Source organism: Stenella coeruleoalba (genome assembly GCF_951394435.1).
Source record: "Stenella coeruleoalba genome assembly, chromosome: 19".
Lineage (NCBI taxonomy): Eukaryota > Metazoa > Chordata > Mammalia > Artiodactyla > Delphinidae > Stenella > Stenella coeruleoalba.
In genome coordinates this window covers 47,460,978-47,486,135 of record NC_137165.1, presented here as the reverse complement: position 1 = coordinate 47,486,135, position 25,158 = coordinate 47,460,978, and the positions used below count along the sequence as shown (strand labels likewise).

The 25,158-nt window shown below is 38.2% G+C and overlaps 1 protein-coding gene across 16 annotated transcripts in view; it reads left to right on the top strand.

Moving 5' to 3' along the window:
* BPTF (bromodomain PHD finger transcription factor) overlaps positions 1-25,158 on the top strand; it is a 141,644-nt gene that overhangs the window by 84,270 nt on the left and 32,216 nt on the right. For 9 of the 16 annotated variants that reach the window (XM_079904277.1, XM_079904288.1, XM_079904289.1 and 6 more), the window contains 11 exons: positions 519-2,832; positions 7,063-7,187; positions 7,939-8,067; positions 9,848-9,998; positions 10,805-10,928; positions 15,415-15,661; positions 16,021-16,182; positions 16,399-16,550; positions 17,445-17,553; positions 21,383-21,600; positions 24,332-24,554. In XM_079904277.1, coding sequence (XP_079760403.1) covers positions 519-2,832; positions 7,063-7,187; positions 7,939-8,067; positions 9,848-9,998; positions 10,805-10,928; positions 15,415-15,661; positions 16,021-16,182; positions 16,399-16,550; positions 17,445-17,553; positions 21,383-21,600; positions 24,332-24,554 — 3,954 coding nt within the window. The remainder of the gene's footprint in view (positions 1-518; positions 2,833-7,062; positions 7,188-7,938; positions 8,068-9,847; positions 9,999-10,804; positions 10,929-15,414; positions 15,662-16,020; positions 16,183-16,398; positions 16,551-17,444; positions 17,554-21,382; positions 21,601-24,331; positions 24,555-25,158) is intronic. The other 7 variants (XM_079904280.1, XM_079904290.1, XM_079904282.1 and 4 more) reach the window with 3 other exon arrangements.

The following is a 25,158-nucleotide window of genomic DNA, read 5'->3' as shown; positions in this document are numbered from 1 at the left end:
GTCTCTATGGATTTGCCTGTTTTGGACATTCCATGTAAATGGAATCAGGTAGTATGTGGTCCTTTGTGTCTGGCTTCTTTCACTTAGCATGTTTTCAGATTTCATCCATGTTGTAGCATGTATCAATACTTCATTCCCTTTTATTTACAAATGATATTCTATTGTATTGTATTGTAACCATAAAATACTCTGTACAAAATCTCATGTGAAGGTACTGGTATATGCAATAGCTATCACATACTAAGTTATTTTTCCTTGTGGCATTCCATCATTTTTAGATACTAGGAATCAGAATATTTAAATATTTGGAATGTATGTGTTTTTTAACCTTTTATAAAGTTTAGCCCTGTCCATTGACCTATTTTAATCATATCAGGAACTTTTAAATATATAGCTATTTATAGTTAAGGTTTTGAGTAAAAATCATAAAAACTGGTATTTTTTAAAGTGAAAATATTATCATGAATTCCACATTTCAGACTAAAAATTACATTTATATAAATGTCTTTGTTTCACAGATGTAAAAGAAGTTTTAGACTCTGACAATGATAAATCCTTTAAGGAAGAACCAATGGAAATAGATGATGATGTGAAAACAGAGTCACATATAAATTGTCAGGAAAGTTCTCAAGTAGATGTGGTCAATGTCAGTGAGGGTTTTCATCTAAGGACTAGTTATAAAAAGAAAATCAAATCATCCAAACTAGATGGACTTCTTGAAAGGAGAATTAAACAGTTTACACTGGAAGAAAAACAACGCCACGAGAAAATGAAGTTGGAGGGTGGAATTAAGGGTATAGGAAAGACCTGCACAAGTTCTTCGAAAAGTCTGTCTGAATCACCAGTAATAACAAAAGTAAAAGAAGGGTGTCAAAGTGACTTGCTTACACAAGAACAGAGCTCTAATGCAAGTAACGATAAATCTGAAGACTTGATTCGGGGATGTTCACAAAATGATTCCTCAATTCTTGGAATCAGTGATCCTGATCATACAACAAACAAACTTTATTCAAAAGATCAAATGCTAGATGATGCCTCCATTCAGAGCGCAGAGACAAACTGTCAGAAACAAAATTCTGTTCGAAATGACGTAAATGAGAGTCTCTCTGACCCTGCCAGTAAAGGCCAGGAGCCCAGTAAGATTAAAACAAAAGGAAGTGATTTTCTCATTGATGACGCTAAACTAGCCAGTGCAGGTGAAATTGGTACTTTGATCTATAAGAACAAAAAACCACTCATACAGGAAGATAATGACACCATTGTGTCTCCTTCCCAGAGCCCTTTACTTCCATCAGTACCTAAAAGTACTGATGATAGAGATATCCCATCTCTGTCAAAAGCAATAGACTTTGAAGGAAAATTGGGATGTGATTCTGAATATAATAGCACTTTGGAAAATAGTTCTGATACTATGTCTATTCAAGACAGCAGTGAAGAAGATATGATTGTTCAGAATAGCAATGAAAGTATTTCTGAACAGTTAATAACTCAAGAACAAGGTAGTGAAGGCTTAGAACCATTGAAACATGAGTTTGTTTCAGATAAGACCACTGGAAACTGTGGCGACAGGCTGCAGGCTAAGGTAAATGAAGCAAATGGTAAAAAAACAAGTCAAGATCAGAAATTAGAGGAGAGACCACTTAATAAATGTATCGATCAAATCAATCTGAAAAGTGTCACTGACAAAAAGAATAATGAAAACCGAGAGTCTGAAAAGAAAGGACAGAAAGCAAGTACCTTTCAAATAAATGGAAAAGATAATAAACCTAAAGTATATTTGAAAGGTGAATGCTTGAAAGACATTTCTGAGAGTAAAGTAGGAAGTTGTGACATTGAACCAAAGGTTAATAATATAAATAAAATAATTCCTGAAAATGATATTAAGTCTTTGACTGTTAAAGAATCTGCTGTAAAGCCATTCATGAATGGTGATGTCATCATGGAAGATTTTAATGAAAAAAACAACTTGGAAACAAAATCATGTTTACTGAGGTCTTCGGATACTGAAGGCGACGACCAAGATCGCCTAGAGACCCTGCCATCAACCAAACAGTCTGAGGGTACCCAAGCTACCACGCCTCTACCACCTTGTCCAGAAAGCAGCAGTTCAGCCAATCAGGAAGAAGACATGGAAATTGAAACCTGCGAAGTTAAGAAAGTTACTTCGTCTCCTGTTACTTCTGGAGAGGACTCTAACTTCAGTAATGATTTTATTGATGAAAATGGCCCGCCCACCAACAAAGATGAAAATGTCAATGGAGAATCTAAAAGAAAAACAGTCATCACAGAAGTCACCACCATGACGTCCACAGTAGCCACAGAATCAAAAACCGTAATTAAGGTAGCAAAAGTTGATAAGCAGACTGTGGTCTCTTCCACAGAAAATTGTGCCAAGTCCACTGTCACAACCACCACTACAACGGTAACAAAGCTTTCCACGCCCTCCACAGGCAGCAGTGTGGACATAATCTCTGTGAAGGAGCAGAGCAAAACTGTGGTCACCACGACAGTGACAGACTCACTGACCACCGCAGGAGGCACTCTGGTAACATCTATGACCGTGAGCAAAGAATATTCCACAAGAGACAAAGTGAAACTCATGAAGTTTTCAAGACCCAAGAAGACTCGTTCAGGTACAGCTCTGCCATCGTACAGAAAGTTCATCACCAAGAGCAGCAAGAAGAGCATATTTGTTTTGCCCAATGATGACCTAAAAAAATTGGCCAGAAAAGGAGGAATCCGAGAAGTCCCTTATTTTAATTATAATGCAAAACCTGCCTTGGATATATGGCCATATCCTTCTCCTAGACCAACCTTTGGTATCACTTGGAGGTATGTACTTTAAAATGCATTTGGGGGAGGGAGAAAGTTTTTAAAGAATTATCTAATAAAAATATCTCATTTATGAGATAACAGAAATAAGACAGGGAAATATATATTTAATGGGCAAAGTTAGTAACAGAAATAAGATACAGAGAGGTTTTAACTCGGCCAGCTGGTGGGTACTAAAGTTTACTTAGGGAAAAATGTTTAAAGACTGAAAATGTAAGGGAATCCTTTAAAATGAAATTCAGCTTCACTTTTCACAAGACAAAAGAAATGTGTCAAACATAGTTGTTGGTCTAACCTCCCAAGTTATTGCCATGTGTTTGCTTTGGGAGTGAGATAATCACAGAATTGGATAATCACCAACTTTCTGGAATGTTTGTATTTTATTTCTATTAGGTAATTCATAAAAACATAAGACATAGGAAACATGCCTGTAAATCACACAAGGTTCATCATAATGTAGGAAATCTTCTTGATGTAATTTGTTTGCATGATAGGCATTTGTTTTGGAGTTCTCTGTTATTTATGTGAGAAAAGGTAGTCTGAGATGTCTTAGGGAGTTTCTTTAAACCCAGAAATAGTCTTAATTTAAAAGTTTCTGGGCATTAAGCTTTGGGGATAAATTATAAGTACGTAGAGTTGGCAGTTGTAAGATCATGTAGTTTTAAATTGGGAAAGGATCTTAGAAATTCGTATCTTTTTTAGATGCATAATAATTTGCCTCTGGTCCCAGAGGGACTGAGTTAGGAATAGTGCCTGGTTTTCCTAAATCCCAGTCCAGTACTTTATCTTCTATATCACATTTCACGTATTTGTCCTTGCTTTGTGCTTTTCCATGTCCTTGTCTTTTTATCTTTTCACCCTTAAAATTGAAAAGGATGGAACATGAACATTGAAAACATAAGAGTTCTGTGGGACATGCTCAGAAACTAGGAACGGTCTTGTTTGCAGTGAGATTTCACTAGGATCCTCAAGTTCATGATGTCAGCAGGTTCCTGAGCAGACTCCATTTCACTTCAGGCTTCATTTCTGTGTGTCTTTAGTATGGTTCCTTTAAGTTGAAATCATACTTTTCTTGTTTTCTTTATATTACAATTAGCTAGTATTAAAAAAAAAAAGACTGTAAATGAGTACTCTCTATAAAGGAATTAATTAATATGACCAGTCATAGTTGGTTTGACCAAGTTTTTAATAACTCATCTTTTGATTTGAATTAAAATATCATCACTCCATGACACATTCAATAGAGACAGCTGAAAAGTACAATTTCTCTGCAGGGCCTGCAATGAAGGATTTGCAGAATCCTGCAGGGAATCAAGGAACTCTTCATTACAGTTCATGGATTTGTAGGATTACTCTGCACTTTTCTGCTTTCTTCATTGAGAGCGGTCCCAAAATGTATCCTTGACTGTCCTGCAGGTAACTTCTTTCCCACTGGAAAAGTTACTATGTACAAATACTTTAATTAAAGTGACCTGGCAGTTGTGGAGGCCGACCTTTCTGCTCTTTTCTATTCTGTAAATGGAAGGTAGGCTTGACTGCGAAGCACTTTTCTCTGAACCAGTTCTGTTCACGTGTTGCCCAGGGCCCTTTTCTGCACGGCTGGGTTTCAGAAACCTTGTATTGTTATGTTTTAATATGCACTGGGGGCACAGTTTTTATCTGTTTAGTTAATTTCTCATTTTTTAATGGAAGGAAGTACCTTCCTGTATGTTTTAAACAGATACTGCCTTCAGATATATGCTAACGTCTTAATTTGCTGAGGTTGAGAGAAACATAATCCCTTCTATCTAACGGAGGCATGGGTAAAAATGTAAATTATTCTTGACTTTAGAATGCATTTTTAAAAAAGGTATCGCTATAAAAACCATGCATGTGAAATGCATTTTTCTACTCACACTTGAATAAAATATGTCTGATGCTTAGAGTAGGTGCTAAGAATGCCAAAGGCGCATGTTTGGTCTTTATTAAATTTAACATTAAGGCTGAGCAGTACTGAAAAAGTGAAACTTGTCTCATTGACTCATTAGGGCCTCTTTTTCCCTCCACACTGTCCATTCCCTTACTCCCTTTTCCCCAGGCCCTGATTCTGTGTTTCATGATCACTTTGAACCAGTAGTTTTCTCCATGGTGCTGTCAGAAGGATCCTCCTAAAATGCAGATCTATCCTGTGAATGTTCTGACTGAGCTGAGCAGGCATTTCAAGCGGATGTGTTAACCACCACAGGGCTGGGAAGGGGAAAGCGTTTGTCACCTGTCCACCACGTCTATGAGAAGTACTCCCCTTTATAACCCATGCAGAACTGGCTGCATTGCAGAGATCTCCGTATAGACGGCCGCTGACACTCTTTAATCCTTCCATTCGGTGCAGCACATTTTGGCTTCTGCCTTCTTCTCTCGTGCCAGCTTCATCTCTCGCTGCACCTTCACACCCCTTCCCTCCAGCCAGAGTACACCGGATGTGGTTTTCAGGAAGAAGTGTGTGCTTTTGTACACCTTCCTCCTCAGCGCATGTGTGCCCCCTTGCCTTTGGTCAGCCGCCCCCTCACCCTTGTCCTCTGAGGCTCCAGCAAAGCTCTCATCCCCATCCCTGGGCCCAATCAGGTACCACTCCCTTGTGCTTTCCTCTGTTACAGCTCCTGAGGATGCAGGAAGACATTATAATTCACTTCTGTGTCCCCAGCTCCTTTCACTTAGTTTAACACATAGAAGAAACTCAAGTATTTTTTGAATGAATAAATGAATGGACACGCTCTAATGCATGAGATGTGTTCCCCACCTGGTGGTGTTTCCATTGTAAAATGGAGAAGCTTTCAAGTTGTTGTTTGTTGAGAGTGATTGGAGGAAGAAGAGAGAAAATGAGAAACAACTCTCTTTCCAAATAAATATTCATTTGTTTTCTCCCATGAGTCCAAAGTTCCCTAGGCATTTCTTTAGGGTGTGATCTGAAAGTGACAGACACTTTCCCCCTCTAAGGACATCCTTGCACTGATTAACATTTGCCCTCTAATTTAAGAACCCTTTGTCCAGGTCAGAGGATTCACAGGGTGATAGCACAACAAAGAAAATAATGGTGTCACAGCTGGAGAGGGGAAATTAAGAAGTTGCAGCAACTTTTTGGCTAGAGCTTTCTCTTTCTCACGTTGTTTGCTTTTCTAACTTAACGTTAAGAATAGAAAGCATTGCTTTTCAAATATAAATTGTCTAAGACTTACCTTGTATACCTCTATTAGAGGAGGAAATTATTTCGTTTCATAGGCTTTCCCTATAGTACAATCAATCAGTATATTCATTTAAGTATGTGGAAACGTCAATAAAATATTTAATTATACAAAACCACTAATAGAGAATTGACAGCCTAGGGCTGCTTTAAAATGTTCTATGGTTAACTCCATTTTAAGACATGATGTTCATTGCAGTTGTAAATTCATTCTGAAATGTGTTTTTAATATTATTTTTAAAAGAATATCTAATACGTTCAATAACTTTGTATACAGTGTTTAGAAAAAACCTGAACACAGAGATTCCTTTGTCTCCTGACTAGTATTATTCATTGTATCATAGGATTCTAAAACTACACCAATGTTGTTAAAGTAACGTTAGTATTAGCAGCATTCATCATCCAGTACTTTGTGTTTTGCAGAACCACCATTTCAGTACAAAATTTCTGTCCATCTGGAAAGGTCTTATTGGATTTGTGAGGTCTTTTTGTTTTGCTTTTTGAGAAAATTGAAACATTTTCAGTTTGTTTCAGCAAAAATCAGTTAAGATTTTATTCTTCTTCAGATCACTTATCACATTGTCACACAATTATTTATTTCTCCATATATGCTCTCATTCATAATTTTTCTAACACATATTTTAGAATTAGGCTAAATTTATAAAATCTTTGTAAATTGTTGCCATATCAGTCTTACAATGAAATATGCTTTGTTTTACATACTTATATGGCATTTGAGGTAACTACAGCCCCTTTGTGAATTGTTAGATGCATGTCATGCCTGGGAACAAAAAAGTTCTTTTATTAAGGGACATATAATAACCAAAGTGCTTATAAAGCCATATGATAAATATTGAAGTCACAATGAGGACAAAAAACAATCCTGCAGTTTAGTAGAGAGAGAGAGAGAGAGAGAGAGAGAGAGAGAGAGAGAGAGAGAGTGTGTGTGTGTGTGTGTGTGTGTGTGTGTGTGTGTGTATACATACATCGTTTTTCTTGGGTTTTTCTTTCAGGTATAGACTTCAGACTGTGAAGTCCTTAGCTGGAGTGAGTCTTATGTTGAGGTTACTGTGGGCAAGTCTGAGATGGGATGACATGGCAGCCAAGGCTCCTCCAGGAGGAGGGACTACACGGACAGGTAGCGGTTTTTTATTTTCGAATTTAAGTTTAAAAGAGAAAAATCTCTTGACAGTTCACTTCATTTTAAGCATGTCTGTTATTTATTAAAATATAGTGCTAGTATTTTAAAAACAAGGCTTTGGTCAAGTTTAGCAACACATGCTATAAAATCCTGGGGGCCGGGCAGGGGCGTTTCACATTATAAGGGTAGTCACTAATGTGTGAACCAGTGTGAATTTTTAAAAGATATTTCTTACCGCACAGTATAAATCATTTAAATTGGGACATCTGGAACCCTGTGCTTGCTGCTGCTCTCCTAGGGTTTTTATTATTTTGACCGAATTTTGCCACCAGGAACTAAGCTGTGCCCAAACAGCATTTTGCTCAGTTGAGAAATTTTCAGTGACGAAGAAACTCAGTATTGTTGCAATCTAGTGATGGTCCTGCAACTGTTCATTAAGCAAATGTTTCCAAAGGTTTAGTCTTTTTTTTTTTTTTTTTGTGGTACGCGGGCCTCTCCTGTTGCGGAGCACAGGCTCCGGACGCACAGGCTCAGCGGCCATGGCTCACGGGCCCAGCCGCTCTGCAGCATGTGGGATCCTCCCGGACCGGGGCACGAACCCGCATCCCCTGCATCGGCAGGCGGACTCTCAACCACTGCACCACCAGGGAAGCCCCTAGTCTCTTTTTTAAAGTACCAGATGTTGTACCTTTTTATTCTCTGAATATTTGGGGTGGTTATTAATACTATGTGAATTAAATCACCATAGAAACATCTGAAACTGAAATCACAACAACAGAAATAATTAAGAGGCGAGATGTTGGTCCTTATGGCATTCGATCTGAATATTGTATCAGGAAAATCATCTGCCCCATTGGAGTTCCAGAAGCACCAAAAGGTAAGGAGTAGAAAGAATTCTTTTCTTTTATTATTTACCTGTTAGCCATATCTTTTATGAATTGAAGTTTGATTATAATTGTTTCTTTAACTCTTTATTCAACTTTTGAAAACAATACTTTTTCATCACAAACTATTCTGTTTTTAAAATGATATTTAATCAGTAAACATAGCAAAATTCCACTAGACACACAGTGATGCCTACAGTCATGGTACCAGGCAGAGGAAGGGTACAAATACCTCTTTTATCAGTAATTAAAGATATGGAGCAGTGGTTGACACCAGACCGTCAGCTCCAAGACTCAAGCCTTTGAGTCTGTCTGGTTGTAGTCCTGGAACCTGCTGTAGAATCTGACACATAAGTGGTCAGTGAAGATTTGTTGACTCAAGGGTTCAAGCTATTGTGTAATACTTCAGTGCTCAGGGTAGAAGTAACCTAAGAGGCATAAAGAGTTACTCAGGAAACATTTATAGACACCTACATGATAGGCCTTAGGTGGCAAATACATAGAACAATGGAATCCAGACCCTATTCTAAAGGAAGCAAAGAAAAGGTATAATAATTCTATACTTGAGAATCAAAATTATTAACACTAAGAAGAGTCCAGTAAGGTGTCCAGATTCAAGATGTATAATGAGACAAAAATAAATAATTTTATTTTACCTGTGTAGTAAAAATACTTAGGGGAACAACTATGAAGAAACGTGTAAAAAGAAGATGCTGTCTATAAATAGAAGCTTACTATTTTATAGAAGTTAATTGTCCCCAAATGGATAAATTTAATTTTTTGAATCTTGATTGAATCAACTCAAAAGCTCATCTTGGAGAATAAATGAGAATGGCTTTTTTGAAAAGAGTAACAATAAGGGGGTAGCTGCCCTAATAGATGATGAAATATTAGTATAACTAAAACAATGTCCTGGAACAGGAATAGACAGCTCAGTTGATAGGCAAAGACACACAGATGGAAGAAGGCGTTCCTGACCAGTCGTCAGTCTTGACTCCACAGCCGTTGATGCAAACCACTGCTGTCTCCTTGAATCACTTTTCTTTTCTTGTATCACTTCATACAATCCAGGTCCTGCTGCTGTTTCAGTTTCCTTCTGTTGCTTGCCTGTGATTCTACTGCTTCCCTCTTCCCTGAACATACGGGAAGGTTCAATGCTTGTCTGTCCCTACTTTTTATTTTTAGAATCTTATCACTGGAGATTATATCTATTCTTAATAGTTTCCGATCCCTCCTTTACATTAGTAAGTCTCCAGTCCCTCTTCTCGGTGCCCTGATAGGGAAATACAGATCGCCAGAGTTGTACATTTCAAGGACACCCAGCCCAGCTGGGAGGAACACGCTACGCTTCTTGAAGGAGGTTGTATCCACATTGCGGTCTGAAGGATGAATTAGGCACCAGTCAAATGAGGGGGAAGGAGGCTAGGAGTAGTGTTCCAGGCAGAGGGAACAGGCTGTGGAAAGGCTAATAGGGCTTTTATATCAGGGGCCAGCAAACCATGAGCTTTGACCCACCATCTGCTTTTGTTAATAAAGTTTGATTGGAACACAGCCACACTTTCTGACTTATGTATTGTCTTTGGCTCCTTTTATGATACAGAGTTGAGGAGTTGTAGTAGAGACCATCTGGCCTGCATAGTCTAAAGTATTTACCATCTGGCCCTTTAAGAAAATGTTTGCCAGTCCCTGCTTTTCATGATATAAGAGAAGATGCCAGAAGTACTATAATTTAGAAGCTATATTGCTTAAAATACTCCGATTTCTTTTCCAAAGAAACACCTACGCCTCAGAGGAAAGGCCTTCGATCGAGTGCATTGCGGCCAAAGAGACCAGAAACGCCCAAGCAAACTGGCCCTGTTATTATTGAAACCTGGGTAGCGGAGGAAGAGTTGGAATTATGGGAGATCAGGGCGTTTGCTGAGAGGTAAGGAAATGGTTTATATGTGATCAGATGCTGAAGATTTTTATCACTTCAGAATTAAAGAATTACCCCTTTAATAGTTTATTCGATATGTCCTAATTTTGCTCCACCTTTTGATTCTCTACCTGTGTATCGTTTATTAACGTCCTCTTTCTAATTTTTATGAGTTATCTACTTGTCAATTTTGAATTACCTTAATTTAAATATTTTATTTTTAAATTGAAATAATTTTATACTTTTTGTATGATGTGGAACTTAACCAGATTTCACTTAATATTAGATGCCAGATGCCTAGTAGGATACAGGCATACTCATTTTATCGCGCTTCGCAAATACTGCGGTTTTTACAAGCTGAAGACTTGTGGCAACTCTGCATTGAGAAAGTCTGTAGGCACCATTTCCCCAACAGCATTTGCTTACTTTGTGTCTGTGTGTCACGTTTTGGTAATTCTCACAGTATTTCAAAACTTTTCATTATTATTATATTTGTTATGATGATCTATGATCAGTGATCTTTGATGTTACTACTACGACTCACTGAAAGCTCAGATGATTATTAGCATTTTTTAGCAATAAAGTATTTTTTAAATTAAGGTGTGTACTTTTTTTTTTAGACATGATGTTATTGCACACTTAGTAGACTACAGTATAGTGTAAGCATCACTTTTATATGCACTGGGAAACCAGAAAAATCATGTGACTCACTTTATTGCGACATTTGCTTTATTGCAGTGATCTGGAACCAAACCCACAATATCTATGAGGTATGCCTGTAGTTTCTGATAAATTCCTCCTTTCTTTCCCTGCAGAGTGGAGAAAGAAAAGGCACAAGCAGTTGAGCAACAGGCTAAGGTTAGTGAACAGAAGAAGGCAGAGGACTTCAAGGCCCAAATGGAGGCTCATCTCAAACAGCAGCGATTGGCTGCCCAGCAGGTGGGGGAGTTGGTACCAGTCCCACCTGGCAGCGAATTGACATTTTTAGCCAAATTTGTGCACACTAAAAGCACAGTAATTTTATATTCATGTGGTTTTATTTTTACATGTATCTCATATATATCTTAATTTCAGTACTTGAAAATAGCTCTGTGGATATACCAAGCTTTGGTTTTGCAAAAAGTGTACACATTTCAAGAACAATGTTTGAAGTATAATTTCTCTTATTTATTATATTTATAATTCAAAGGGTAGTTTCTAAAGATAATTTTTTCCTGTAAAATTCCAATCCGTAAAATCTCTGTAGTCTATGAAAAAGTGAGTTCTACTAAAAGTATAAGTTTGTTGTAATTGGTGGTCATCAGGCTACTGTGGTCTCTTTAGTATTTCCATACTGTGATGTATCATATGTGCCTGACTATTTAGGGACCCAAATAAAAGATAATTACCCCTTCCTTCTAATAAGAAGATACTATGAAAGTTTTTAGCCAAACTTGAATATATAAACTTTCAGGATATTGATAAAATAGAAATAGATAAAATAGGTATCATTAACTTAGTTACACATAACTTACTTAAAAATTACATATTACATAAATAAATCAGACTCATTTCCTCATGTTTTACCTTTTTCCTCATATTTTATAAAATATTTTTTCAAGTTCTTGTATATTTTACAGTGGTTTACTATAGGTCATCTTCACTTAGATCAAAGTTTGAGATAACAGCACTTCTGGATTTTGTCATGTCTATCTCTCCACTCATAGAAAGACTGTCTAGTTGTTTTGTTTTTCATTTTATGGATGTGTTTTGTCATCTCTACAATGTAATCCAAGGTATTACTTTTTGGGGGGGCCAGGGGGTCAATTTCTTTAATTTGATAATGAGCTTTTCTCTGGCATTTGAAAGTCAGAACCTGAACTTGGTGATGTATTACCTCTCTGAGTCCCCCAAGAACATTGTATTCTTTGCTTTTCCTATGTGTGTCAGTTTCTGAGGTGATGGACATGCACCTGTATATAGCTTAATTGAACAGAGCAGTATATACTTAATCTATATATTACTTCAGAATTTTTATTTAGGGGCTTCCCTGGTGGTGCAGTGGTTGAGAGTCCGCCTGCCGATGCAGGCAACATGGGTTTGTGCCCCGGTCCGGGAAGATCCAGCATGTCGCGGAGTGGCTGGGCGCGTGAGCCATGGCCGCTGAGCCTGCACGTCCGGAGCCTGTGCTCCGCAATGGGAGAGGCCACAACAGTGAGAGGCCCGCGTACAAAAACAAAAAACAAACAAACAAAAAAATTTATTTAAAATATCTTTCTCAAAACAAGTCAATCTTCATTTTAATGTTTTCCAAATTTAGCAATGAAGATGATCGAAACTTTTTTTTCCATGCAAAAATTGAGAAATAATGACAGCTAGAGTTTAATGACAAACTTGCTGTTTTGAACATGTGTACAAACCCAGCAGATTTTGTGGACATGTCAAACCTGTGATTTTTTCCCCCTGTAATTTTTAAAAAATTTTTATACAATTTTTAAAGGTTGTACTCCATTTACAGTTACTACAAAATATTGGCTATATTTCCCATAGTCAACATTTCCAATTTTTGAAGGCATAGCCCCAGAAAATAACTATGGGTTTAGCTGTTTTGTTTTTCTTGCCTCCTTTATTTTTATTTATTTTTATTTTTTTTCATTTTTTTTTTTGCGGTACGTGGGCCTCTCACTGTTGTGGCCTCTCCCGTTGCGGAGCACAGGCTCCGGACGCGTAGGCTTAGCGGCCATGGCTCACGGGCCCAGCCGCTCCGCGGCATGTGGGATCTTCCCGGACCGAGGCATGAACCCGCGTCCCCTGCATCGGCAGGCAGACTCTCAACCACTGCGCCACCAGGGAAGCCCACCTCCTTTATTTTTTAACTGATCCAATTGGATGACATTTCCAAGAATCCAAAACTAAGCTCCTTTTCTTCTTTTTTTTTTAAATATAAATTTATTTATTTATTTATTTTTGACTACGTTGGGTCTTTGTTGCTGCGTGCAGGTTTTCTCTACTTGCAGCTAGTGGGGGCTACTCTTCGTTGCGGTGCGCGAGCTTCTCATTGCGGTGGCTTCTCTTGTTGCGAAGCACGGGCTCTAGGTGCACGGGCTTCAGTAGTTGTGGCTTGTGGGCTCTAGAGTGCAGGCTCAGTAGTTGTGGCACATGGGCTTAGTTGCTCCACAGCATGTGGGATCTTCCCAGACCAGGGCTCGAACCCGTGTCCCCTGCATTGGCAGGCAGATTCTCAACCACTGCGCCACCAGGGAAGCCCTCATTTTCTTCTGAGGAATGAGAAATTATGTAAAATACCTCACATTATTTTAAGGCATAGAGGACATATACAAAAGTAACAGTAAAAAGACTAGGTATGCTGTCTTTGGTGAGCAGTGTTTGATGGCAAGAAATTGTTCAGCATTGGAATTTGATCTTCGTACACAACTCAGCTCCAGCATTTACTAGCTCTGTGACCTTGGGCTAGTTTTACAACCTCTCTAAGTCTCAGTTTCTTCATCTTTAAATCACAGTACCAGCAACTTTATTGGGTTGGTCCAAGAATTAAATAAGATAATGAAGGGGTAAAGGGTTTGCCACCAGGTTTGTAGTCAGTGCCAGCTGTCGGTTTTTTTTTGTTTGTTTGTTTGTTTTAACATCTTTATTGGAGTATAATTGCTTTACAATGGTGTGTTAGTTTCTGCTTTATAACAAAGTGAACCAGCTATACATGTACATATATCCCATATTTCCTCCCTCTTGCATCTCCCTCCCACCCTCCCTATCACACCCCTCTAGGTGGTCACAAAGCACTTAGCTGATCTCCCTGTGCTGTGTGGCTGCTTCCCACTAGCTGTCTATTTTACATTTGGTAGTATATATATATATATGTGCATGCCACTCTCTCACTTCGTCCCAGCTTACCCTTCCCCCTCCCCGTGTCCTCAAGTCCATTCTCTATGTCTGCATCTTAATTCCTGTCCTTCCTCTAGGTTCTTCAGAACCAGGAAAACTGGACAGCTACATGTAAAAGAATGAAATTAGAACACTCCATAACACCATACACAAAAATAAACTCAAAATGGATTAAAGACCTAAATGTAACGCCAGACACTATAAAACTCTTAGAGGAAAACATAGGCAGAACACCCTGTGACATAAATCACAGCAAGATCCTTTTTGACCCACCTCCTAGAGAAATGGAAATAAAAACAAAAGTAAACAAATGGGACCTAATGAAACTTAAAAGCTTTTGCACAGCAAAGGAAACCATAAACAAGGCGAAAAGACAACCCTCAGAATGGGAGAAAATATTTGCAAACGAAGCAACTGACAAAGGATTAATCTCCAAAATTTACAAGCAGCTCATGCAGCTCAATATCAAAAATATAAACAACCCAATTCAAAAATGGGCAGAAGACCTAAATAGACATTTCTCCAAAGAAGATATACAGATTGCCAACAAACACATGAAAGGATGCTCAACATCACTAATCATTAGAGAAATGCAAACCAAAACGACAATGAGGTATCACTTCACACCAGTTAGAATGGCCATCATCAAAAAATCTAGAAACAATAAATGCTGGAGAGGGTGTGGAGAAAAGGGAACACTCTTGCACTGCTGGTGGGAATGTGAATTGGTACAGTCACTATGGAGAACAGCATGGAGGTTCCTTAAAAAAGTAAAAATAGAACTACCATATGACCCAGCAATCCCACTACTGGGCATATACACTGAGGAAACCATAATTCAAAAAGGTCAAGTTGTAGTTTTTACATTGTAAACTTAAACTGTCATGTCGATAAGCTGTCAGGAAAAGGCAGCAATCTCTGGGTAAAGAAACGCAAATCGTCTTTAATAACACTATAGTCTGAAAGATCCGATTATACCGTTCTGTATAAAATAGTCTAAAGGATTTTTCTGTAAAAATACTTGAACTGAAAAATATAAATCTAGTAAAATTATTTATTATTTTCAGCTTGTTTGATTGCAGGTTTGCCAACTTGAATAGTGATACTTAAATATTGACATGTTCTTTATGATTGGGTAAATTAACATGACAGGTCCCATCATTTGCTGTCTGTCTGTTCTAAACCCCACAGCTGAATCGCAAGGTATCCCTATCTCCAGTAAGATCACCCACGTCTCTTGCACTTTCAGTCTGAAAGCTTGGACCTTTGCACAGACTGGAAAAACTTGATCATTTCAAATTTATGTTACCAAAAACTTACTGCTTTTAATAAAGTATATGTGATTTAGAGTCATAAAAATGTTGCCTCCCTCGAGAAATTAAATTCAAGTGTAAATTTGTACGGGCATATTTTCAGAAGTTAAATATTTTAGAAATTTGGTGCACTTTCTTAGATTGAGAGGAAATGTGGCTGGACTTCATGCAGAATGGTGTTTTTATTTGGAACGATTTTGGTTCATGATTTCTCTCCCTGACTTTTCTAGAAACGATTGGAACAGCAGAAGCCTACAGTAATTGCAGCTTCCACTACTTCCCCAACAAACAGTACAACTAGTACCATCTCTCCAGCACAGAAAGTTATGGTGGCCCCCATAAGTGGCTCAGTTACAACTGGCACTAAAATGGTACTAACTACTAAAGTTGGATCTCCAGCTACAGTAACATTCCAGCAGAACAAGAACTTTCATCAGACCTTTGCTACCTGGGTTAAGCAAGGCCAGTCAAATTCAGGTACACAACTGTGATTAAATAAAAGATTGCTTTCATTCAAGAAAAAGAAATTTCAGTCCTTTACCTACTGAAATGAAATGTTTCTTTAGAAAAGTATTTTTCTTCTGCAGCTGATTGAGCAAACAAACTGTAACAGTAGGTTTGTTACAGATAATATTCATAATATTACATTAGCAAAACTCCTCTCTTACATTATTTCACTTTCAGCATTTACATGGTTCACTTACTTTGAGTGGAGAGGAATGTTTTCTTAAAAATACAAAATGAGCCACATTTCATGCATTGGTGCCTTCCTAGAAGTCACTACGTTGCTGGTTATTTTAAATCTGAAGCTTATTAAATGTCTTATACCCCATTAGCCACCAGCACAGCTGCCACATCTGCTACAACCATTGCCAGCACAGGTCAGACGTTCCAAATTACAGGCAATCCAGTCACTATGGCAGGAAAAGTAATTACCAAACTGCCACTTCCTGCAAACAGCAAGATTGTCGCTGTAAATGTGCCAGCAACGCAAGGAGGTAAGGGAAATGTGAAGAGTTTTAATTCACATTTGCCAGATCATACTGTTGCCATTATTTTTCATTTCCTTTTCACTGATTTCAGTCTTCGGATCTCACATTTTATGTAGCCCACAATAAACCCCCGCCACACCTGGTTTCTCCTCAGGAACCAAGCAATACCTAATGTTTTATGAAAGGGGCAGTTATCAATTACTTCTTCATCTTTTTTTCAAGGCGTTGTTCAAGTACAGCAGAAAGTCCTGGGTATCATTCCATCCAGTACAGGTACAAGTCAGCAAACCTTTACTTCATTCCAGCCCAGGACAGCAACAGTCACGATTAGGCCCAATACCTCAAGCTCTGGAGGAACTACAAGCACTTCCCAAGTAAGAGTTCTTTACAGGTTTATTTGGTGTTAACCACATTGGTTGAAGTTTTTAGAATGACCTCTTCCAGGATTAATCCAGCTTCTAATTTTTCTTTACCTTTTACTTAATCTGTGACAAAGTACTGATTTTTAAAAAAATCTGTTACTTACATTTCAAGTGAACTGTTAATTTTTAACATTTAGTTAATAGCACATTAGTATAGTTTATGAATCATAAGAATTGCTTTCCAGGATTTTACAAAGAAAATGTCTTTATTGAAAACAATGGGCAATACTGGATCACCCAGGAAAACGACGTGCTGTGCAGCTAAGAAGTAGAGTGAAAACATAATCCACAGCATTAACTAGTCTATCAGCTGATATGCACACATATTAGATACATCATTTCCTTGGCACTAGTGTTATGGAAAAAGTTTAATGTTTTGCAGACTTGAGAATGTTCTAAACCTAACACTGAAAATAATATGCTGTGTAGTCTCTCCTTTAAATTAGGAAAGAACTTCTGGTCTCTGATCTTGCCCCTGTGTTCTCCAGGTTACAGATAAGGATTGGAGCTCAGGGAAAATAGGACTCATCATTTTCCTGTGAGCAACTGTGGTGGTTATAGAGCAGAGCTTTCTTGGGTCTTGTATCCTTCCTTATAGTCTGTAGGCTATTCTTGGTATCAGTGACAAGGAATTTCTTGTGATCTCATTTAAATTACTTTTTTTCCCCTCAAAGTTCTATCTTTATTCTGATGCTTAATATAATTTAATATGTAATGTCCAAGAGCTTCTGTAATTTCTGTAGACATGTTTATCAATATGGAATGTTTAAAGATATCTGTTCTAAGTCCATCATGCTTTAGTCTTTTAAAAACATTTTAATTCATTGTCCTTTGTGTTATTTGTAGGTAATCACAGGGCCTCAGATCCGCCCTGGTATGACGGTGATTAGAACACCACTCCAACAGTCAACACTAGGAAAGGCAATTATTCGAACACCTGTGATGGTACAGCCAGGTATTCATCCATCCAGTATTATCATTTTACATCTAAAGAGTCAGTCTAGGAAATCTATAATATTCTGTATTTGGCACTCTACATACTGGAAAATACCAATATGAATTAAGATTTCGAAGCATACTAAATTTCTGATTCATCATGGGATACACCCATAAGATTTTGTTTCATTTCTGGCATTGTCAATAAGAGAAAAGCAGGTCCAAGTATGCTTGTTAAAAATGTTCTTAAAACCTCTAGTAAATGAGATAGATACATTCAGATCATTGGAGTAAAGAGAATGAGCAAAGAAAACAGTCTGTGTGGCAAAAGATAAAATCAAGGAAATGGCTAAGAAGCATTTAAATGGAAAGCATAAAACAAGATTACAGAGGCAGTGCCTGCCCTTTTTAATGTAAATAAGTTAAAGCTCCCATATTAAAAGTTGAAGCCTGTAAAGATTGAGTGAAAAAAGAAATCGAACTGTGCATTTATGAGAAACATTCCTAAAAGCAAATCACCAGAGAATGTAAAACATAAAAAGATGGTCAAAGACACATGAAATAAAGGACAAAAAAAGAAAGAAAGAAGGGATAGGCAGAGGGAAGACATGCATAATCCTACTAATACTGAACAGAGTCGAATTCAGTATTTTAAAGAAACAATAACTAGGACAAAGAAAGTCACTTTATATTTGGCTTAAAGATATAGATTGCAGTGAAGGTGCAATCTTGGATCTTTAAATAAGATGTCATTGAAGTGTATAAAGCAAAAACTATTTGAGATCAAGGAGGGATTAACAGAAGCATAGTAGACCAGAAACAGACTGTATCAACTTCTGTACCTTTAGGAATACACATTAGTTTTAAATATTTATGAACTATTTGTATGAAAATGGTCTTATAATGAGCCACAGGTAAAACCTTGATGAATTCCGAAAAGTAGAATGTGTATAGGCTACATTTTTTGTAGTAAAGCTAGAAATTAACATTAAGGTAGTATACTAAGAATGCTTACTTGCTTGGAATTTAAAAACGTATGTTCTCAAAAGTAACTTTTATGTTAAAGAAACATCAGATGTGTCATCACAAACAGATTATCAAGTAGCAGCTAAGCCAGGCTGCAAAGCTGAACTGAGAGGCAAATTCATTCATTCAACAAATATTTTTGAGCACCTACTCTAGGCAGTTGAAACACATTGGTGAACAAAACAGACAAAAAAAAAAACCCATATTAAATCTTAACCAGAAGTTAGAAAAATATATAAAACAAGTCTTAAATGAAAACAGGAAGAAGGAAGTAAAGTATAAGTAATGATTATAAGACAGAAAAGGCAAATATTAAACCATTTTCTTTTTGCAAGTCTAGAGAAAGGGGAACAAAATGCTAGTTTACAAAAAGTAGGAATGAGAAAGTGCAATAAAAATAGAAGGAACTAAATCTGTTTGAATAACAAGGCATAATTATATACTATGCTTATAAATTTCAAGTCTTAATGACTCACATCAAGGAAAGAAATTTGGAAAGTTGCCATAGTGTTACCTACAAAAAAGAATTCCAGACCTCATGGTTTTATGGATAAAATTCTTTGAAATGGTTAGGAAACAATTTCCTTCTTATAAAAAATAGTTGCAGGCCATAAGGGGAAAGGGGTAGATAAATTCTTTCCCATTCATTTTACAAATTTAGCATAATTCTAATATGAAACATAGCATAGTATTTTTTTAAAGGAAATATCCTAATACCTAAGCAAAATTTACCCCAGAGAAGAAAGTATGATTCCTTATTTCAGTTAATGCTACAGAGACAATTGGTAAAATTCAGTATCTATTCATGTTTAAAAATAGCTGTCAGTTAGGCAGCCAACTAAAAGGAAAGATAAAACTAATGTAAAGAAGAAAAGTTTATGGATGATAAATGGTAATATACTTAGACTTGCATATGTGAATATATAGCTTCACATATGAGTGTGTCTGGTGTGTCGTATGAAAAGCAAGGTGGCCAGTGAGGCTGGTGGGGCCCAGTGAAGACAGTAAGAGTCTTAGGAGTTGTGGTCAGAGAGGTCGAGGGTGGATGGATGTGTGTAGTGTGTGTCTGAGTGTGTGCAGGTCAACTTATCCCTATTCCTACCACCACGCTAGCCTTTCCCAAAGTTGAACACTCCCAGGTTGTAATAAAAAGTGTTTTAATTTTTGAATTTTGATGATAATCTAAACATAATTGAACATGTACATATTGGGAATCATCTGAATGACCATCATATAATCAGTCAATACCAGCCCTTTTATCCATCTGTGTTTATGATGACACCGTATCAATACAAGGTGATATAAGGATGTATGTATACATATAGCTGATTCACTTTGTTGTACAGCAGAAACTAACACATTGAAAAGCAATTATAGTCCAATAAAGATAGAAAAAAGAAAATACAAGGTGATAAACGAAAGTAACTTTTCATTAACTGTTCCTCAAACTGCAGTACAAGGACAGAGTGTTGGGGTCCAGAAGTTCTCAACTTCAAGCACTTGTCTATATGTACTGCACTGTTTTTTGATTCATCTTGAAGAATAAGTGGACAATAACCAAGTAAAGTTGAGAAGAAAGAGTAATGATGAAAAACTTACACTGCCAGTATCTATAGCATATTTACAAGCCATCAGAATTTAGGAGCATGATACCAAAGGAAAGTAGACCAACTGAAGTCATGCAGACACTGTGACGCTATCATACTATTTCTGATTGCTGGAATGTGATACTTTAGTGATAGGGTTGGAAAGGGTTCAGTGAAATGGGCACCCAGTGGTGATGGGAGTATGAATGGGTATAACCTTTCTAAATTCAATTTAATACTATGTTCCTGCTATGAATCCAGTAATTTTGGGAGGAGTATATTCTAAGGAAATAATTAGAAGCACATAAAAATTTATAAGCAAGGATTTCACCAGGGTATTATTTAAAAAAAGAAAAAGGGAAAGTGTTCTAAATGTCAAAATAGGTTTAATTTTATACATAATGCAATAATATTAAGCACCGGTCATTTTAAAGAATATACACAGAAATATATATGTAGACATATGAGGAAAAACAGGAAGTGAATACAAAATTTCAGAAATATAATATTTACGAATTAATAATGAATTCAGATTTTATAAGTGTAAAATTAGCTGCCAAATAATTACCACCTGCTTTTTCTTCTAGTTTCATCAGGTTAAATGAGAAACAAGTTTTTAGAAGACTATGGAGCCATTTCAGTTAAACTTCATTCATTCTATAGATGTTTATTCAGCAGTAACTATGGAAGCACTTGAGCACCTTGCTCTAGTATTGAGGATACAGGGGTTCTTGCCCTCTTGGTTCCTCCCAACTAAGTAGCAGATAGCTGTAACAAAAACTCATTTATAAATATAATTGTCCCAGAATATTCCAGATTCTATATGTTTTGTTTAAAAATCACATAAATTAATTATTATCTTTTCATTTATATTCCTAAGGAAAGGCAGCCTAATGGCACATTTTACATAGGCTCTTCCATCTTCCCTATTGTCATTTTGGCTTTAGATTCATAGGAAGAGCATTATTATTATTTTTTATTTTATTTTATTTTTTGACTACTGCAGAGAGCAGGAATGGGAGAGTGGTTGTTAGTGAGCTGAGTGGAAACAGGCTCACTGACAACCAGGTGGGTCCTTTGGGTGTGGGTATATGGCTGAATGCATCAGTATGTCAGCATCCCGTAAGTCTTTTTGAAAATTGAGAAGAATACATTCATCTGAAGCGTTAAACGACATTTCAACTCAGAGTATTGCTTAGGGCATAGAAGCATTCTAATGTTTTGCTCTTTGCATAGGTACTCCTCAACAGGTTGTGACGCAGATCATCAGAGGGCAGCCTGTTTCCACTGCGATCTCTGCCCCTAGTACAGTTTCCTCAACACCTGCACAGAAAGGACTAACTTCAGGAGCACCCACTGCAAGTCTACAGCCTTCAACCTCACAGCCCCCTCGCCCCCAGCAAGGACAGGTGAAGCTTACCATGGCTCAACTCACCCAGTTAACACAGGGCCACGTAAGTAATGTGACTTCCATTTTAACTTTACAAGTGATCTTACTTACTCTTGCTGTAAGCTTTAAAACACGTACTTAATCTTTGGACGTTTAAAAATCTACTTACTTTTTTAAATGTCTGGTTCCTAGAGTCAAACAAAAATACTTTTTTTAAAAAATATTTATTTATTTATTTTTGGCTGCGTTGGGTCTTCGTTGCTGTGCGTGGGCTTTCTCTAGTTGTGGCGAGCGGGACCACTCTTTGTTGTGGTGCCTGGGCTTCTCATTGTGGTGGCTTCTCTTGTTGTGGAGCATGGACTCTAGGCATGCGGGCTTCAGTAGTTGTGGCTCACAGGCTCAGTAGTTGTGGCACACAGGCTTAGTTGCTCCGTGGCATGTGAGATCTTCCCAGACCAGGGCTCGAACCCATGCCCCCTGCATTGGCAGGCGGATTCTTAACCACTGCACCACCAGGGAAGCCCAGGAAAGGCTTTCTTAAAGACAGAAAATACTAGCCATAAAGGAAAAGATTTATAAATTCAACAACCTTAGAAATAAGAACTTCAGTTCATCAAACATTATAAAAGAGTGAAAAGAACGAGGGAAGGTATAACTACAACCAGCCAAGGACTATTCTGCAGAATACATGAAGAATTACTACTACAAATTAAGAAGGAAAAAAATCCAGATAGTTCGGTAGGAAAAAAAGAGCAAACAAACTTGTCGAGAAAAGAGGAAATCTAAACGTCCATAAATCCAAAAAACTGCTGAATTTTGTTAGTAATGAGGGAAATGCATATTAAAACCATATATCTAAGAGATTGGTATAAACTAAAATGTCAGACAAAATCAAGAGACAGCAAAGACATGGAGCAGAATGAACTCTCATACACACCTGGTAGTATTATAAATTGCTTTAGCCACCTTGAAAAACTGTAGACACTATGTAGCAAAGCTGAAGACACATGCCCCACGTCATAGTAGTTCTCCTTCTAGGTATGTTTCCTGGAGAAGTTCTTGTTCGTCTGAGCACCAGGGCGATGGACATGAATATATACAGCAGCATTGTTCATAAGAGTCAAAAACTGGGAACAACCCAAATGTCAATCTGCAGTCAATTAGATAAATAAGTTGCCTTCCTCTAGCAATGGAAGTGAACAAACAACAGCCACATAGAACTACATTGCTGAGCTAAATAAAAAAGCAAGTAACAAACAGAATTACAGTATGATCTATTTGCATAAGATTCAGAAACAGGCAAAACTAGCTACATGTGTAGGGTTATGGGCCTGCTGCATTGCCTACCTGGAGGGGACACCATTTGAATTCTTCCTGAATGGTGCTCCTGAAGTTGTGAGTCTGTGGCCCTTAGAGAGCTATACCTAAGTGGTCGCACTATGAAGAACTGCAGTTATTGTAACAGTGAGAGTAGTGCTTACCTCTAGGGCAAAGGAGGGGAATTAAGACCAGAGCAGGTCACATAGGGGCCTTCTTGGATACTGGCAGTGATGACCTGAATGCTGGTTTTATAGACGTTCACTTTATAATTATTCATTAAACTATACTTGGTATTGTATGTAGTTTTGACTGTGCACAAAAATGTTTTAGAAAAGCAATAGTGAATAAGGCAGGGGTCCTTAACCGGTTTGTGGCCTGTTAGGAACCAGGCCACATGGCAGGAGGTGAGGGGTGGGCGAGCGAGCGAAGCTTCATCTGCCGCTCCCCGTCCCTCCCCGTCCCGCGTGTCACCGCCTGCACCGTCACCCACCCACCCACCCCGTCCGTGGAAAAATTGTCTTCCACGAAACCAGTCCCTGGTGCACAAAAGGCTGGGGACTGCTGTAGTAAGGGACTCCTGAGTAAAGTGCATGGAGCTTAGCATCACTGTAGGAACTTTGTAGCATCCGTTTTGGCTGTTGGGAACTTAGGGTGGCTTGTTTTTACGTTTGCTTTCTAATTCTCCACCATGTTCCTGATGGTTGAGGATTAAGAAGTCCTGGACAGAAGAGGCAGTGCAGATGGAGTTTTTAGTTCCTAGTCCCCATTTGGATGATTACTCAGACATTAGTGACCTTCCTCACATGGTGTTTGCATTCCACATCTAGAACCCTAAGCTTTCTATACGTTGGCACACACCAACACACTCCATAGGTCATTTGGTACATAGTGAAAAAACTGAAACTAGGAGACCTGGGCTTCTCATTATATCTCACCTTGAACTTGCCGTCTCACTCTGGGTAGGAGACTTGAACTTTCTAACTTGAGTTTCCTAATTGGTAGAAAGATTGTAGTAATATTTTCTCTCCCTAATCCACAAAGTCACAAGTCTATTGTGAGAATCAAATGAGGCATGTCTAAAGTATGTCTAAAGATGCTTTGAAAGTTATAAAATAAGATGATTTAAAATCAGAATTTTGTGCAGACCTTAGTTATTCACTTCACACCCTTATTTTATAGATTGGGAAATTTAGATCCAGAGCAGCGATGTTACTTACAGACAGATAACCTGGCTGTCCGTTTGGAGAACTCAGACTGGAACTCTGGATTGTTAGTTCATGCTTTTTCCACTAAACACCATCAATCTTTTAAAATAAATATTCTTATTTTAGCTTATCTGAATTTTTCTTGGTACCATTCCATAGACATTCAAACACATATGTTCATTATTTTAAAGGATCTGTTCAACATAAAAATGGTATACTTGCAGATCGATCCTTTGAACACGGTTTACATGTTGTGTGTTTTTTCCGTAGGGTGGCAATCAAGGTTTGACAGTAGTGATTCAAGGACAAGGCCAAACTACTGGACAGTTGCAGTTGATACCTCAAGGGGTGACTATACTTCCTGGTCCAGGACAGCAGCTGATGCAAGCCGCAATGCCAAATGGTACCGTCCAGCGGTTCCTCTTCACCCCACTGGCAACAACGGCCACGGCAACCAGCAGCACCACCACCACTGTTTCCACTACAGCAGCAGGTAGAACCTGGGCTTGTCGGAAATGCTGCTTGTTAGTGTCACGGGTTGCTAGGTGACAGAGGGGGCCAGAGGGCTGGTCTTTATCTTTGGGAGGATGTGCCTCAAGCTGGTGAGTGTCACAGCTGACTGGTCAGCCTCACAAGAGCTTGACCAGATCTCTTGCTCTGACAGCCTCCCTGTCACCACCATCCCCTGTTAAAAACTATAGAAAGCGGGGGGTTGGCACAAAATAGTAAAGTATTGTGGTGACTGTGCCCACTCCTAACTCCTCACCAAGCCTGTAGGAACTGATTGAGTCATGACGTGCTCTCAGGGCAGGTGGGTATTTCCAGCTCATAACCTATGATTGGGAGCTTCAGGACCAGAGCACTTGGTGAGCCTCCTGCTGCAAGCGGCCGTCACTCACTGGCGTCACGCCATAGGAGAGGAATGTGGGCTGGCCTTAGCCTGGGCCAGAAGACCTGGCTGATTTCCAGAGACTGTGCCTTGCTTTGGAAGCCAGCCCTCTGGAGACTTAGCAAAATGTGCGGAGGGCAGCCATGAACAGGGCCCGTGTTCCCCAATTTAGGAGAGTCCTGACCTAGGTGTTTCTAGATGGAGCATT